Raw genomic sequence first — 16,792 nt, 5'->3', positions numbered from 1 at the left:
TACCGAAGAATGTTAAGATCGAATTTATAAGCATTTTGAAGTGATACCTTCATATGGGAGGTTTATCGGCTTTGTAACGTAACGCGTTACGGCGCCATTCTGTCTGGCTTCCCTTTCTCTCACGCATACGCAGCAGGTTTAAGTTCTTCTTCTATCAAGCTTCCCGAGACGCACACGTTTACGGGTTTCTTATTGATGTACGGAACTCTAAAAATGTCGCTTATCACTCGGTAGATTATATGTGATATAACGTCCATCTCATCGAGACAGTTTTTTAATGAATACTAGCGTTGAATCGCCTATTTTTGCATAATTCTACACAAGCTTCAGATTAAACTTTTCTTTGTGATGGAAATTTCTAGGAAGTTAGCGGATTTCAGTGGCTTGTACGAACTAGCCCCGGTTGGTAGACCACCTATGTAGACAGTTAGCAGACAATACTATGCTTTTCTAATTGCCTTATCAATGTAATACATGTGTGCATAGTTCAAAGGTCTTCAAAAAAGAGGAGGTTCTCAATTACACGTATGTTTTTTTTTATTATATTTGTTACCTCATAACTTCTTCGTTTATTCACCAATTTTGAAAATTCTTTTTTGTTTGAAAGACTATACTTCCAGGTTGGTCTGCTTTATTTTCATGAAAAAACGGTCTAGTAATTTTGTGTTAAAATAACCCAGATACGTCTTTGAAGTCGGTTCCATTTATTTATGTTAAAAAGATTAAAGAAAGTGGTCGGGGCACATAGTTCGAAGAGCCGATGGAAGTTGGGGTCCCAAGGTGCTGGAATGGCGACCCCGCAATAGAAAGCACAGTGTAGGTCGACCCCCCACCAGGTGACGACATGAAGCGTGTCGCAGGAATTCGCTGGAATCAGGCGGAATCGTGATGTTTGGAAGTCCCTACAAAAGGCCTATATTCTGGAGTGAACGTCCATCGGCTGATATGATGATGATGATAGTTATCTAGCTCCAATACAAAACTGTAGGTATCCCCCGATTTTTTTACATTAGACACCCACTATTGAAGCAATTTAAAGACGTATTCACACTAAAAAGGATAGAAAGTAATTTGTAATGATAAAAAATCTTTTAAGTTAACCTTGAACATGATTTATCTCTGCGAATATATCCTGATACGAGTAGATAAATGACTTTAAGGAAAAAAGCTGTTAGTAAGTTGAGGTTCATCCAACTGATATGATAGATTAGTTTAGATAACCTAGATATATGTCCCGTATTCGAGAACGCTATTTATGGATTTATAAAGGGATACGAAGCTATGTTTAAATACTGACAGCCACAGCCACCAAGTATTTTGTGTTAATGGCCAGTTAAGTACCAATAAGACAATAAGTAACAATAAGAGTAAATTAGTGGAGAATAGTAAATAAACTTTATAACATTCAGCCGTTTCGGTGAAATTATACAAGTTACATACGAGGTTACATATTTTTGAAATAGTTTCTATGAGATAAGGCCGCCTTTTGTAAAGTACTTACTTTTTGAGTATTATGGTTCTGTAATCTTGTCGTGAATGGGGTATGTAAACGTATAAAATATAATCTTTACTATTAATATTATAAAGCGGTAAAGTTTTTGGTGTTGTAGGGGGTAATTTTTGGATCTTTTGAAAATTCATTTACCACTAGAAAATCACGTTATTTGTGAGTGGCATAGGCTATATTTTGTTCTCGAATCCTCACGAAAATGGGAACTATGAGTAAAGGATCCTCAGGTAGTAAACGATAATTCTATTTAATTTCTGATCTAAGTTTGATAATATAGTGTTCTTACTAAATTTAAATGAAATCAACAACTTGTATCTATAACCACATAATAAAATACGCTTTGAACAATTAATAACAAATTGCTTTCAGTAAATTATTAACATTACTTTAATGTTTATAGAAAAGTCATATTATAGTGTCAATGATTACGTAAATGACAAAACTGCTTGGAAATGAAATGTATTACATGACAGGCTACTTATATACCTATTGTTAAATGGTGATGAACTAAAAAAAGGATAAACCTGGCTGAGTTTGTTGTGGGCTCTTCTCGGACCAAGGCGCGTTTGGAACCCTCGTAATTTTAATTTTAAGTTTTCGAATAATTATTATCACCATTATCTTAAGTTTACCTGGCGTTTCGAAAGAGCTTGTAAACTAAGCCTATTTGACATAAATAAATTTTGACTTTGACTTTGATCTACTGAATCATACTGTTAATAAAAATCCGTTAGTAGAGTCCGGCATAACTCGGATGTTAGTAGCATCGATACATAATAGAGAAAGTAGCATTTATCGATTACGAAAGTCGACAAAAATAGATTACTAAAACAGTTCGTAAAAAGATTTCAAAGCATTTCATCTCTTTTTGCATGAAAAGGGTTCCATATGCAGCGTATTTCTTTTAATGTACATCTTTATTCGCCTTTCTGAATAATTCAAAAGTTCAGTCTAGAAAAGGGTCGTGGAAAACGCTAAGCCGAGATAATTTTACGCGAGGCGTTACTGAGGACAGAATAATACTAAAATGCGAAGGAACGCGAAAACCCTCTTTAAGTTCATGCCAGAACCAAAATAAAATGTTTTATTTGTGTAAAAATGTGTTACCTATGTTGGTCCAGTGGTAAGCCTATAGTTTCGGTTCACAAGGCCGTGGGTTCGAGTCCTGTAAAATACCGAGATTTTCTTTCTATATCTAGAAATGTTCTATATAGTTGGGAAAAAGTTGGGAAAATGGGGGTTTTACAACCCCATGTTTCAGAGAGCAAGTTAAGATAGAGATCGTTAAATAGTCAAATTACTACCGGAAGCTCACCAATCAACATTGGAGTAGTATGGTGGTTCTAAGCTCCATATCCCCTCTCCTGTGGCGCTAACATGTGACCGAGTGAAGAGAAATAGTCAATCGTCATTTGCGGTGGAGTTGTACCTGTCCCATCACTTTCATCCCCACGCAATAAATGAGATAGCGGTATTTTCGATTGCACCGCCTACTAGAAATAGAGAAATTTCTACAATTTGTAGAAATTTCTCTATTTCTGTTCACGAGACTACATCGTTGGTTGCATTTCAGTGCCACTGGCCTTTTAGCGCGCTGTTACAACAGCTGATAATCAATATTTTTTTGTGGACGCACCAAGCAGATGGTCTACCTGGTAGTAAGTGATCAACCCTCGCCTACATACTGGATAATACAAGACATATGCTTTTAACTCACGATCTCTGGGACTGATACACTGAAGCCAAAACATTATAATTTTAATTTTAAATTATAATTTTCCCGAACGGCTTTCTAAGCCGAGGTCCAAGTCTCAAAGAAGACGCCCTTAAAGAGTCGTTCCACCCATCTACTCTGTCTGCATTTGGGCCCCACCAGGCGGTGCTTCTGCGCTCTCCCAAACCACCCGGTGACGTCACTGAGGTCCCATTAAGGAGACTACAGAACATACACAATCAGCAAAAAAAAAAACAGAATATGCAAAGAATATGTCTTTCAAAGTGGCACCCTCCTGAGGCATAGGTTGTAATAATTGTAAGCCTCATGAGCCTAAAGTTAACATTACAACACACTACATTAAATATCACGCACTGTTCGAACAGTGCGTGTTGCCAGTGATGACCTATGGTTCCGAGACTTGGTCGCTAACTATGGTATACGAAGGCTTAGAGTCACACAGCGAGCGATGGAACGAGCTATGTTAGGAGTATCTCTGCGTGATCGAATCAGAAATGAGGAGATCCGCAGAAGAACCAAAGTCACCGACATAGCTCAACGAGTTGCGAAGCTGAAGTGGCAATGGGCGGGGCACATAGTTCGAAGAGCCGATGGACGTTGGGGTCCCAAAGTGCAGGAATGGCGACCCCGCACTAGTAAGCGCAGTGTTGGCCGACCCCCCACCAGGTGAACTGACGACATCAAGCGAGTCGCAGGGATTCGCTGGATGCAGGCGGCTCAGTATCGTGATGTTTGGAAGTCCCTACAAAAGGCCTATGTCCTGCAGTGAACGTCCATCGGCTGATATGATGACATTAAATATCGATCTACTCGATATTTAATCTTTAATGAAAAGTTATCTAATACCTACGTACTAATAACGTATCACGTTCAACCTATTACTTTGCTTCGTTGACCCCAAAGACATTGGATATGGGTGACACGAGGAATTTACGGGGTGTTAGAAAGGAATGTTCTAGTTATTTTTTCAAACAAAGTGGAACGTTATAATGAAACTAATTGAAAAAGCTCTTCAGCTGCAAGTAAATCTATTCTCTATTATGCCTTTTAAATTTAGTCGTGTTGGTGATATTAGGATCAAAATTCAGTAGACTCTTTTTAAACGTTCATGGGAATGCATTTGACGGCCTTCGTGGCGCAGTGGTATGCACGGTGGATGTACCAGACCTAGGTCCTAGGTTGAATCCCCGGCTGGGCTGATTGTGATCTTAATTGGTCCAGGTTTGGCTGGTGGGAGGCTTCGGTCGTGACTAGTTACTATCTTACCGGCAAACACCGACATACGATTTAGTGTTCCAGTACTATGTCATGTAGAAATCGAAAGGGGTGTGGATTTCATCCTATTACTAACAAGTTAGCCCGTTTCCATATTAGATTTCATCATCACTAATCAGGTGAGGTTGTAGTCAAGGGCTAACTTTTAAAAATTAAAAAAATAACAAAAAAAAAATACTTAGTACATCCATAGATTCGGTAAACTTCCTAAACAGGTACTTATGTGTTATAGCTACAACATGCAATCGTGATTCGCATGCTTTATTGAGTTTCTATACATTCAGCAAACACTAAATAATTTTTTCGAACATCATCGTGAGCATCTGTGCAATTAACTTTTAAACCACAAAACCGTTGGTAGATTACCTATTTATGCTTATAAGCATAGGTATTATACTATAATTACTACGGACTTTATAACTTGAAACTCTTATACTGAATAAGTGGAATATTTAGAGAAAATAAGTGAAAGATGATCGGTGCAGAAGATTGTTTTGAAGTAACTAAACCGTTGATAATCATGAAAAAGTTAAGAAACATTCTAATACCAAAGAATTTACATGCAATGTGTAAATTATTTAATTAAATCAATATAAATATACGAATATGTGGTGCTATACGTCTAAATAGTAAATATAGATAACTTTATATGACCTATGAGTATAATGATAATGAATAAATAAAAAGTGTTTTATGTGCGATGGTTGCAATATGTAAAAACCTGTAAACATGCTCATCCCAATTTGCTTTTAACACATATTCTTACCACGGACGGCAACCGAATAACTTTTTTTTTGGTTGCCATTTAAAAATATTGGCAAAATACAAAAATTTCATTCATTCCATTTTCAAATCACTGTCACTTTGGCACTATGATCGGCATTTATTTTGGTAAAGGTTGGCACACATGGATTTTTTGCGCGAATTCGGACGATACAGTTTTAAGGGACAGTCGATTCGTGCGACGGAAATACTGCCTCCCTTCGCGACTGACGAAGTACTGAAGGTTCGAACAGACGCGGCGTCTAGCGACGTAATTATGGGAACTTGAAGCCTTATTTTTCATTGGAAAACATTTGTTCCATGTTATAATACGTTCGTTCGATTTTAATAGCATCAGATGATTAAGTGGTGGCTAATAATATGCCTATGCCTTTTTATTTTTATCTACATATAAAAATTTTATTTGAAAGAAAATTCGTTTATTAATTTTTAGTGTCACAGACATATATTATTATGGCTTATATTATGACTGACACAGACACATATTATGACTTATATTATGATATATTTGACATATAGTATGACTGTCCGTGACACCATACAACTTGGGTTTAAGAGCTCAGCATTTGGCCGTTCAATGTAAAAAAAGCTATACCTAATACCCATTGTTGAGACCAGGGCGACGTCACAGCCAGTTAAAATAACTAATCAAAACACTTAAAATACTTTAAAATTAAAAAAAAACTTTATCATAGTACATTTTATCAAACTCGAGGGAAGGGTATAGCGTTCTTTCGCTAAAACTGGAGAACAGCTTGACCGATTTAAATATTTTTCAAGCATGTTTACCATCGATATAAGATAAATGTAGAGGGGCAGCAAGGTTTATATCGATGTTTATGACATGGTGCTAGCAAAATCCAGTGGGCGTAATAGCTAAGATTTATGGGCCTATGCTTTTAAAGACATAAATCCTAATGCTTTATTAATCTTATGGTCTTAAATAGGACATGCGTGTCCAGAAAGTACCCATCCACTCTTTCGTGGAAGATATTTAAATTGCATCTATGGGGCAAGAAATTAAATAGCACTTGTCTCAACCGGTGCAGGAAAAACATCACGAAGGTACCTGCATACCTGAGAGTTTTCTTATTTCTCTATTTGTGTCAGCCAATCCGCATTGATAGTCGTGCTCAATAGTGAGCTGAATATGGGTTATTAATGATGATGATGATGATGATGATGATGATGATGATGATGATGATGATGATGATAATGACAACAAATACAAACGCCGAATTAAGACGAGATTAAAATTTTGAAATAAAGATAAGGACTGGCAATTTAACACAAAGTTTTGGAAGGTTTCTTGTCTTTGGCGTGACAGTTTATTAAAGATTAGATATGTCATATAACTCCGCGTAACACATTTGCTTAGGAGAAGGGACTGTCAGTAATTTATTGTACACTGTTTGTAGGAACAAGTGTTCGCCTCCCTTATCTTAAGCCCACGGACACGGTTCACAAGTTACGGATTACGGAAACCTTTTCAGCCAACTTCAAAAAAGGACAAAAATTACAAATAAATCCTCATCCTTTGTTGAGCTTACTGAAATGCGAGATGTTTCTAAATTCAGCCCATTTTTTGTCGTTTCAAATATCGTAGAAAAGACATATCAGAAAGATCTTTAGAAAATTATTTCAAAGTTGGTCAAAGAGAAAAAGATAAAAACAAATGCGTTCACGTATTCTGAATACTATTTATAAAACGGAGGTCCTGGGTTTGATCCTCGGCTGGGCCGATTGAGATTTTCTTAATTCGTCCAGGGCTGGCCGTGGCTAGTTACCACTCTACCGACAAAGACGTACCGCTAACTGATTTAGCGTTCCGGTACGATGTCTTGTAGAAAGGGGTGTGGATTTTCATCCTCCTCCTAACAAGTTAGATCACTTTCCAGCAGGTGAAATTGTAGTCAAGGGCTAACTTGTTAAGAATAAAATAAAAAAAGTAGCATATTTTTAAACCGATTCATCTGTCCTATTTCAAAGCACTTGTTTATACAAATAAAATTAACTTTTTCAATTTTGCTAATAAAATACAAAGCAAAAATCGGACGACTTAATTTTCCAGCATTGGTCTCGAAGTTTCAAAGACAACACAAAACTCTTTGTAAGACAGCTCAAACTTTCTATAGAAGTGTTGACAATCCTACTCACACTTTACTACAGCTCCGATTCCTCAATTCTGTTATCGAAAGACTTGACAATGGTATTTATCTATTGTGCAACTGACAGACGATGCTCTGACGGGTATACAGGGTGCTCGGGAGTATTTACCATATCTTCAAGGTGTTGACAAGTCCACTTAAAGGAGCCGAACTGCTTAACTATTTAAATTATTAAAAAAAAAAACTTTTTATGTGTTAATAATATATATTATAAAATAAGTGATTCTAATAATTCGGACTACACGTGTAACACATGCCTTATCGATTCTTACATTTAAAAATACGTAATCGTAGTGGTACGAGTAAGACTGTCATTATCGACGAGTAATTGCAACTTTCATTCCGTTCTTTATTAGTAAACTACTTCATAATTCTCATCAGTGAACTAGCTAACGCCGCGCGGTTTCAGCCATGTGGTTCCCGTTCCCGTAGGAATACGGGATTAATGTATAGCCTATAGCCTCCCTTGATAAATGGGCTATCTAACACTAAAATAATTTTTCAAATCGGACCAGTAGTTTCCGAGATTAGCGTGTTTTATCAAACAAATAAACAAACAAATTCTTCAGCTTTATAATATTAGTATAGATAAGTTTGGCTAGGTCATAATAATAGAATACGATATAAGGGACACAATTTAAGATCTATTTACAAAATAGATATTTTTTACTCCTAAAATATTCATTTTAGAACATATGTTTTAGTCATTTTTAATTAATTTTCCTTAAAGAATATTCCCTAGAGTTATGGAAAATACTCCCGAGCACCCTGTATTTTACAAAAGCACAGAAATACCAAGTTGTTCGCGATATTATAATTAGTATGCATACAACAGATGATTTGTGGCTACCTATTATCCTCTTCCAAACACTAGAGGGATATAATTTGATTTCAGGCTCGGGTTACGAGGAGGTTAATAATTTGTAGTTCGCTTGGCGCAACATTGTACAAATATGTTTATACATTGAAAACTCTACGATCTTATGCATGCTGATTGACGACGATTTTCTTTTAAATTAAATTAAATTTAATTTGACGAAATACAGATTCTATGTAACAAATGTCATCAGATGCCTATAGACATGCCTTCGTGAATAGCATACAGTAGATGGATGACATTTCTCATAATAAACATCAAATCAACATTGTTAATAAAAACCAAATTAGTGAATATCCAGCTGGTTGAATTAGGCTTAAAATTAAACGTAAAAAATTGCATTAATTATTAAAATTACGAAACAGTTAAAATAGGTCATTGCTATCATTCACTATTTCACACTTCACCTGTGCTTATTAATTTAAAAGACAAATTCGTATATTTAATGTAGTTTGTGGGTTGTATTACAACTAATAATTTCTTCGTTCTGAAGTTAGACACAAGACAGGACACAATTTTATTTTATTTATTTAAACAGGCCAACAACATTTATGCACATAAAATAATTTACATAATATAATAAAAAAATGGTAATACAGGAAATACAGATTTAAAACATAAACATCAATAATTGCTTGTACAGTGGACACAGAAATTCTAGGATATAAGTAGAAAAAAAAAACACTATAAAACAATAAAAACTACAATTAACACAAAAAATAAAACAAATAAAGAAAGCAAAAATTTGTAAGAAGAAAGAGCAAATTAATATTAAAAAAAAAAAAAGTAAAGTACCTACACTTAATCATTAACTTCACAACAATGCTGGGTTCTGTGAATAAGTCTAATATAGTTTTATTAATCACGATATAACTAAAAATAAACATAAAATACTCAAAACCCATTTTAATTGACCCTTAAAATAGATGAAGAACATTGTGATTATTTACTTGATAGGTAACATCAAGTAAATAATGGAACATTCCATGCAAAACAACTCAGTAATATACTAAGGTAAAAAAACATACTTGATTGTCTCTGATTTATTCCATCGTTTTATTTTCACGTTACGTAAACTCAAAATCAACATTGTTTTAATTAACAATTAATTAATTCTCACTTCTCAAGCTACGGGAAGGGAGTTTGCTGAACTCCCTTTTCCACGGCCATTGTTTCCCCTCCAACACCAAGTGCTACCACAAACAACCTTAACAAATAGAAAGATAATGTTCTATTGGCTCCGGAAATTAACGATTTTGTAGCTAATTTATTTTAAAATATATAATAGTATAATATCACACTAATATTATAAAGGCGAAAGTTTGTGTGAAAGTGTGTAAGTGTGTAAGTATGTTTGTTCCTCTTTTACGCTGCGGCTACTGAAGCGATTTAGCTGAAATTTGGAATGGAAATAGATTTTACTCTGGATTAACACATAGGCTTTTTATCCCAGAAAAAACCATGGTTCCCGCGGGATTTGTGAAAAACTGAACTCTACGTGGACGAAGTCGCGGGCGTCCGCTAGTTAATAATAATAATCAATCAATCAATATATTTTTATTTGCAGATACATGCATTATATACAGGTGGTCGGTAGATGTAGATGGTAAATGTATCTTGCCAATTTGGCATGCAAATTATTTATTAAGTATTTAATGATTCAAATGACAATTTCACCATTTAAAATTTACATCTTTACTATAATTTTATATGTAAACATTTTATAATTATATTGCTAAAAATAACTAGGTCGTTGGAATCCCTCGATGGTTCAGTGGTAAAGATTTGGGGCTTTTGGTTCGACATCTAAATCGGGTTTTGATCAACTGAGATTTAACAATCAAGAAAACGAACAAAAAACCAATCGTAAGTTTTTAAAAATATCATAAAACTCAACGATCTTAACTTGTACCCATTGTGGACAAATTAACGATAAATTAAAAATGTTAATTTGTTTGTTAATAATTTCTTTATTAAAGTAGAATTATCAAGATTTTTTAGGTATAAGTAAATTGCCGGGTGGTTAGGCTTGGGCCGGGGATGGGCATTTTAAGGAGAATGCCCATCTTAAAAACTGAAAACTGAAAAGGTTCAGTGCAATTTCTCCCCATGGAGTTGGTAAGTTGGTGGTGCTAACCTGCCTCTGAGAGTTCGTTAAGCCATCGGTTCCGGTTATTATCAAAAACATAGTGATCATTGTCGAGACCAACATTTTACTCTAACCCCGGCCACGGCAACCTGCATTATAGCGTATTGGATCAAAGCTTGAAGTCCTAGCCTAATGTGGAGCATGTATATGTAAGCTGATATACTCATGGCTAACTTTTAATATGTATCTGTACAAAAGGTTTGTAATTGAGACGAATATCTTAACATTCCATGGATTCACCGATTGGGACAGAAAAAAACCGACAGAATTCGAGATTTGTGACTCGGTTGAAGGGTTTTTTGCCTGTAAAATTAATCACCTTTATTGCGATACATGAGTCGTTGAAATGTATATAATATTCACAAAAATATACTGAGTAAAGTCACAAAATACACAATATTACAAGGAAGTGTATGTACTCGTAGGTACCAAGGTACGTTAGAGTGAGGAAATTCCATTACAGTTTGGTGAAGGGAGGCTGAGAGATCAATAAAAATGTATCAGCAAATATTTTAGTGAAGTTATATTACGAGGGTGAGACTCGGAAAGGCCTAAGAATTTCACAAGTGCTGCCATCATTGACAGTAGGAAGATAGTTCACGTGTACTTGAATATCTACGTACTCATGAAATTTTGTCGGAAGCTACGGGTAGGAATAGCTCGTAAGTGCCCTTAAGTATATTTGTATGTACGCTACCCAATATTGGCGGAATAAATTATTCAAAGTGGCCTAACTTAAAGTCGTAATCGAGGAATTGAAATTACATAATATATGAATTGTAGTTTTTATTGAACATACCAGATTTGTTGTGAAAAATAAATGAAAATGTGATTTTTGTTATAGAAAAAATCTGGGTGACGTCTGTTTTTGTGATACAAAGAAAAAACACACCTTCTAACTTCATTCGTTGTTTCATTTTATTTTGACGACTATTGGTTCTGTTTGTAACATTTTGCAGACAGTCTTTCGATAGTGTGTGATACTGAAGGTGCGCCAGAAAAGCAGAAATATTTTATTATGAGCGGTTTTAGATAAGCGTTTTTTTCAGCGCGTTTACGATTGTCGCTTACACGAGCTAGATATGCTCCTGTAAGCGACGATCGTAACCACTAACACGCGTTTCCAGAAATGCGCGTACAAAACTCTTGTTTGTAATGGCTAATGAAAATTACCTGCCTGAGATTTTTTCGTTTTTTATTCTGTACAAGTTAGTCCTTGACTATAATCTCGTCGTCATCAACCCATATTCGGCTCACTGCTGAGCTCGAGTTTCCTCTCAGAATGAGAGGGGTTAGGCCAATAGTCCACCACGCTGGCCCAATGCGGATTGGCAGACTTCACACACGCAGAGAATTAAGAAAATTCTCTGGTATGTAGGTTTCCTCACGATGTTTTCCTTCACCGATTGAGACACGTGATATTTAATTTTTTAAAATGCACACAACTGAAAAGTTGGAGGTGCATGCCCCGGACCGGATTCGAACCCACACCCTCCGGGATCGGAGGTAGAGGTCATATCCACTGGGCTATCACGGCTCTTTAATATCTCTTTAATGGCTCACGACTATAATTTCACCTAATGGTAAATTATGATGTAATCTAAGATAGAAGCGGGCTAACTAGTTAGAAGGAGGATGAAATTCCCTCACCCCTTTCGCTTGCTACACAATATCGCACCGGAACGCTAAATCGCTTGGCGGTACGCCTTTGCCGATAGGGTGGTAAGGTGGTAGGCTGGTAGGGTGGTCAGGCTGGTGGTAGCCACAGCAGAAGCCTCCCATCACCTAGATCTGGTTTTTAAGAATTAAAAATTACAACCACACCGTCTTGTAGAGGCCGTCTACGAATGAATGTATGTTAAGCAACGATTTTTCGATAGACGACCTTGTCTTTCTTACATTAATTGTTTAAGTCGTCAAATGAGATCACAGACAAGTGTTATATGGATAAAATAACCAAAAACTTAAACAATACCATTACAAATAACACTCATCTCACTGAGCAGTTAATTTCAACTGAGTAAAGCTTCTCTCGACTACGTTTGACATGATTGCTCCCGTGGGTGCTTTATATCGTTAAGTGGTCTAGTCATTAGAACAAGAACACTTAACTTTCAGAAAAGTTGTAGGAGCTACAGAATAAGCTAGAAAATTATTTAATTATCATCAATCATCATAATAACAGGTTATTTTACAGTGACAGTTTTTTTTTAATTGTATATAAATTAAGAGTATGCTAATAGTAAAGCAATTTTGTAAAAGTAACGGGATATCTGCGATCATTACTTTCGGAGTTACAGGGATTTAAAGGGTCAGATTTGCGGCACTGCCACGGATCCCTGAAAAACGCCTCATACAAAATGGTACGAATTAATGACGTCGTAGGTCGTCGTCGTTGGTCGTCGTAATGATCGTTAGATTTGTATGGGCGTTCAAACAAAATTACTAATATCTTTATTATTTGTGCGTTTATGTTTATAATTTATGTATTAAAAAATATCACATTTAATGTAAGGAAGGTAAAACTGTATGAATTTTTATCTAATTACGATAAAAGATTTTTAATAGATTTTGAAATTTTATAATCTTTTTTTTTGCAAATATCCAGACAATCCTTGCTTTTTATGTATAAATTGGTTAACATTGACCTTATTTACTCGAATGTATCAAAAAAATCAATATATCCAAACCTACATACATACATCATCCTCATTCATGACATTGAATAGTAGCAGCGGTTTCAGCGGCATAGTTCCCATGTTAATAACACTTGGAAGAGTAGGTATTCTTCCAAGTACGCTTGCTTCCATCTTAGAATACATCGTCAATAATCATCAGTTGAGATTTAAATGGAGTTAGCCCTTAGTCATTAAATAAAAAAAATGAATGAATGATAATAACAACGTCGTAAACGTGCTCTCCGAGGTACGAGAAAGCCAAATCTCCAACTCCTCAACTCAAGGCTGCTACTTAGAAATAATTGAAAGAGAGAAAGGTAAAAGAGAAAAAATTAATAATAATAATTCGAAGAGAAAAACTAACAACCTAATGTGAATGAATCAAGTTGGTTGACTTACATCATATATTGTAATTTTATTATTTATATTTAAAACGCGTCAAAAATGTTTTTAACTTTTGATATTGACTATTATGTCTCTACATTATGGCCATTGCTCTACGTATATTGGTAAAAATGTCTTATATTATGGCCATTAAATAAATAAATAAAATAAAAATAAAAAAGCCTTTTATTTCTTCTTATTTACAATTAATTAGGTAATAAGTATTTTAATTTGTTAATTGATAAATTAATTAATTTTACAATTTTAAAATGTTTATTTATTATATCTTCCCTTTTATTTAAAAGAAGAACCCTTGACGGTGAAGGCCTCCTCCAGGTGCTGCCATTTTGATCGGTCTTTTGCCTTCAGTAGCCAGTTTTTGCCGGTAAAATTCATGATGTCGTCGAATTATGGCCATTGCTCTACGTATATTGGCGTACAAAAATGTCTTTATATTATGCCCATTGCTCTACGTATATTGGCGTACAAAAATGTCTTTATATTATGCCCATTGCTCTACGTATATTGGCGTACAAAAATGTCTTTATATTATGCCCATTGCTCTACGTATATTGGCGTACAAAAATGTCTTTATATTATGCCCATTGCTCTACGTATATTGGCGTACAAAAATGTCTTTATGTTATGTCCATTGTTCTACGTATATTGGCGTACAAAAATGTCTTTATATTATGCCCATTGCTCTACGAATATTGACGTACAAAAATGTCTTTATGTTATGGCGTACAAAAATTACTCTGAATTTTTATTATCAGGTGTTATTATACCCGAGTTAACGAGCTCTCTGAGGCACAGAGGAAAGGTAAAAGTAATATAAATATAATTTAATTTTGTATTAACGCGGTGCATGCAAAGAGTTCCCTATTTTTAATAAAGAATATTTTCCATCTCTTTTTCCATTACATTGGAACAGCGTGGTCTGTCTTAGTTTTATATCCCCTCTCCTATAAAAAGGGACACTTGGTCCTGTAGTGACGTTAATTAAAATAAACTAATAATGATGAATGTTTTAATATTGAACGTATATTTCAATAATAATATTCCCGTAACTAAATAATACCACGCGCGTGGATAACAAGGTCAGATTCTCTACCTGATTCTCTTCATACCACACGTAAATTTCCATACAGTCCATTTAAAAAGGTTAAAATATACCTTAACATACCTGTCGTCATTATCTAAATATCTATGTCTCATACAATGATAGTTTTATACTACAGATCGCTTATGTCTCGACAAATTCACCGCGAAAAGATCCGAATAGCTACAACACTGAGCGCACACATGCACAATTTTGTCTTTAATTCCATTATGTATTTATGTATATATAGTTTTTACACTTCCTAAACACACAACTCGACATTTTTGACGATATTTAGATATTATTTGTGTAAATAACGTTGAGTTGTGAATAAATTTCCCCTTTTTTATCGCCACCTTTTTATGCGCTAGTAACACTTCTAACGGCATTTAACATCATTGATCTCATAGATATTATGAGTTACAGAAATATCATTAGGTCTGGAAACCATTTGTAAAAACACATCAAACAATCTGGCCATGACAGAAATATGGATTTTCGGGCAGATTAGAAAAAATATTTACACGCTACCGAATCGAATCGATTGTACTGGATTACGGAAACAAACACGATCGACGCCAATTGAAAAGCTCTCTAGTTTGAGTGGCATGGTAATCGAATCTGTATAACAAGCTTGTCCGATGACGTCACAACACAGTCCGAACTAATCCTTTCCGATAAGGGATTAAATGTCTCTGCTATTGCTGTATCTGAACTCCTGAATCTATGCAGATAAGTTTTGTGTTAATAGGTTCTGTCTTCCTTGTGTACATTGATTTAAGCAAAATGAAAGATCGCTTACTAGCGATAACTTAGCATTTCTTTAAATAATTTAAATTTTGTGCATTTCTCGTTTAAAGATGGGTTATACATGCCTCAGAAAGCGTCGTTGGCCCCGTTCATTATTATTAACATAATAGTTGACGCCGCGTGGTTCCCGTTCCCGTGGGAAGATTAGAATAATATATAGCCTATAATCTTCCTCGATAAATGGGCTATCTAACACTAAAAGAATTTATCAAATTGGACAAGTAGTTCCTGAGATTAGCGCGTTCAAACAAGCATAAAATTTTTCAGCTTTATAATATTAGTATAGATTCGGCTCACTATTGAGCAAAAAAGAGAAGTCTCCTCTAAAAAAGAGAGAGGTTAGGCTAATATTCCACCACGCTAGCCCAATGCAGGTTGGCAGACTTCACACATATAAAAAAAATAAAAAATTCTCAGGTAGGTATGCAGGTTTTCTCACGATGGTTCTCCTTCACCATTTGAGACAGGTCAATATATAATTTCCTAAAATGTACATAACTGAAACTTGGAGGTGCATACCCCGGACCGGATTCGAACCTACGCCATCCGAATCGAAGGCAGAGGTTATATCCACTGGGCTATCGCAACTTTTACATTATTTTTACCTGATAATGATATCGCGTAGCAGTGACAACTAACGTGATTTTCAATGCTGACACGACGACTTTGTTAACTATCTAGTTGGAGTAAAATGCTTGATTTGCTTGGGCTTAAAAAAGCTAGAACCAAGAGCCGTAAAGCTCATTATTAAAAAAAAAACTATCTAGTAATACATGAGTAATACCTACGAAAATAAACTCCTTTTCGGTTAGAAAATGTAGGCTGTAATGAAATGACAGGCATGAAAGTGACAGGATAGCTTTCTTGTGTTTCAAAACAAACCACGTGAGACGCGAAGAAATTTCGGCATCTACCGTTAGATGGCGTTAAATTTGTTTTTGCAGTCTCCAGCGAAAAAGGTTCTATTTCTATTTCTCTATGAGCTTATCGCGTCATAATAAAAAAATTCAAAAAAATTCAAGCTCACTTAGCAAAATATTTACGTGAAAGCAGTATTTTTTTCATATCCACTGGGCTATCACGTCTCTCTTACTAAATAAAATATGGTAATTAAAATATTAAATTTACTATTATTAAATTTGGTGATTAAAATACGTCCTGTGAACTCTCAAAGAACGTTGCTTTCAATTTCATTGAATTCAATGGTAAAAGAATTTTAAAAATATGCTTAGTAGATCCAGAGATACAAACCCGCAAAATTTACGCCTTCATAATATTAGTATTGATATATATTTTTTTTTGATTATTATGATTATATTCA

At 35.0% G+C, this 16,792-nt stretch overlaps 1 protein-coding gene across 3 annotated transcripts in view; it reads right to left on the bottom strand.

Annotated features, from left to right (window-relative positions):
• LOC112052652 (uncharacterized) overlaps positions 1-16,792 on the bottom strand; it is a 167,084-nt gene that overhangs the window by 106,566 nt on the left and 43,726 nt on the right. The window contains exon 1 of one of the 3 annotated variants that reach the window (XM_052883141.1): positions 5,287-5,490. The exons of the other annotated variants lie outside the window; for them this stretch is intronic. Coding sequence (XP_052739101.1) covers positions 5,287-5,325 — 39 coding nt within the window. The 5' untranslated portion in view covers positions 5,326-5,490. Of the gene's footprint in view, positions 1-5,286; positions 5,491-16,792 lie in introns of those variants that run through there. 3 annotated transcript variants of the gene reach the window in all.

This window comes from Bicyclus anynana, chromosome 8 (genome assembly GCF_947172395.1).
Source record: "Bicyclus anynana chromosome 8, ilBicAnyn1.1, whole genome shotgun sequence".
In the NCBI taxonomy this organism is placed as follows: Eukaryota; Metazoa; Arthropoda; class Insecta; order Lepidoptera; family Nymphalidae; genus Bicyclus; species Bicyclus anynana.
Note: the sequence above shows the minus strand (reverse complement) of the source record. Positions and strands in the feature narration are given on the sequence as shown.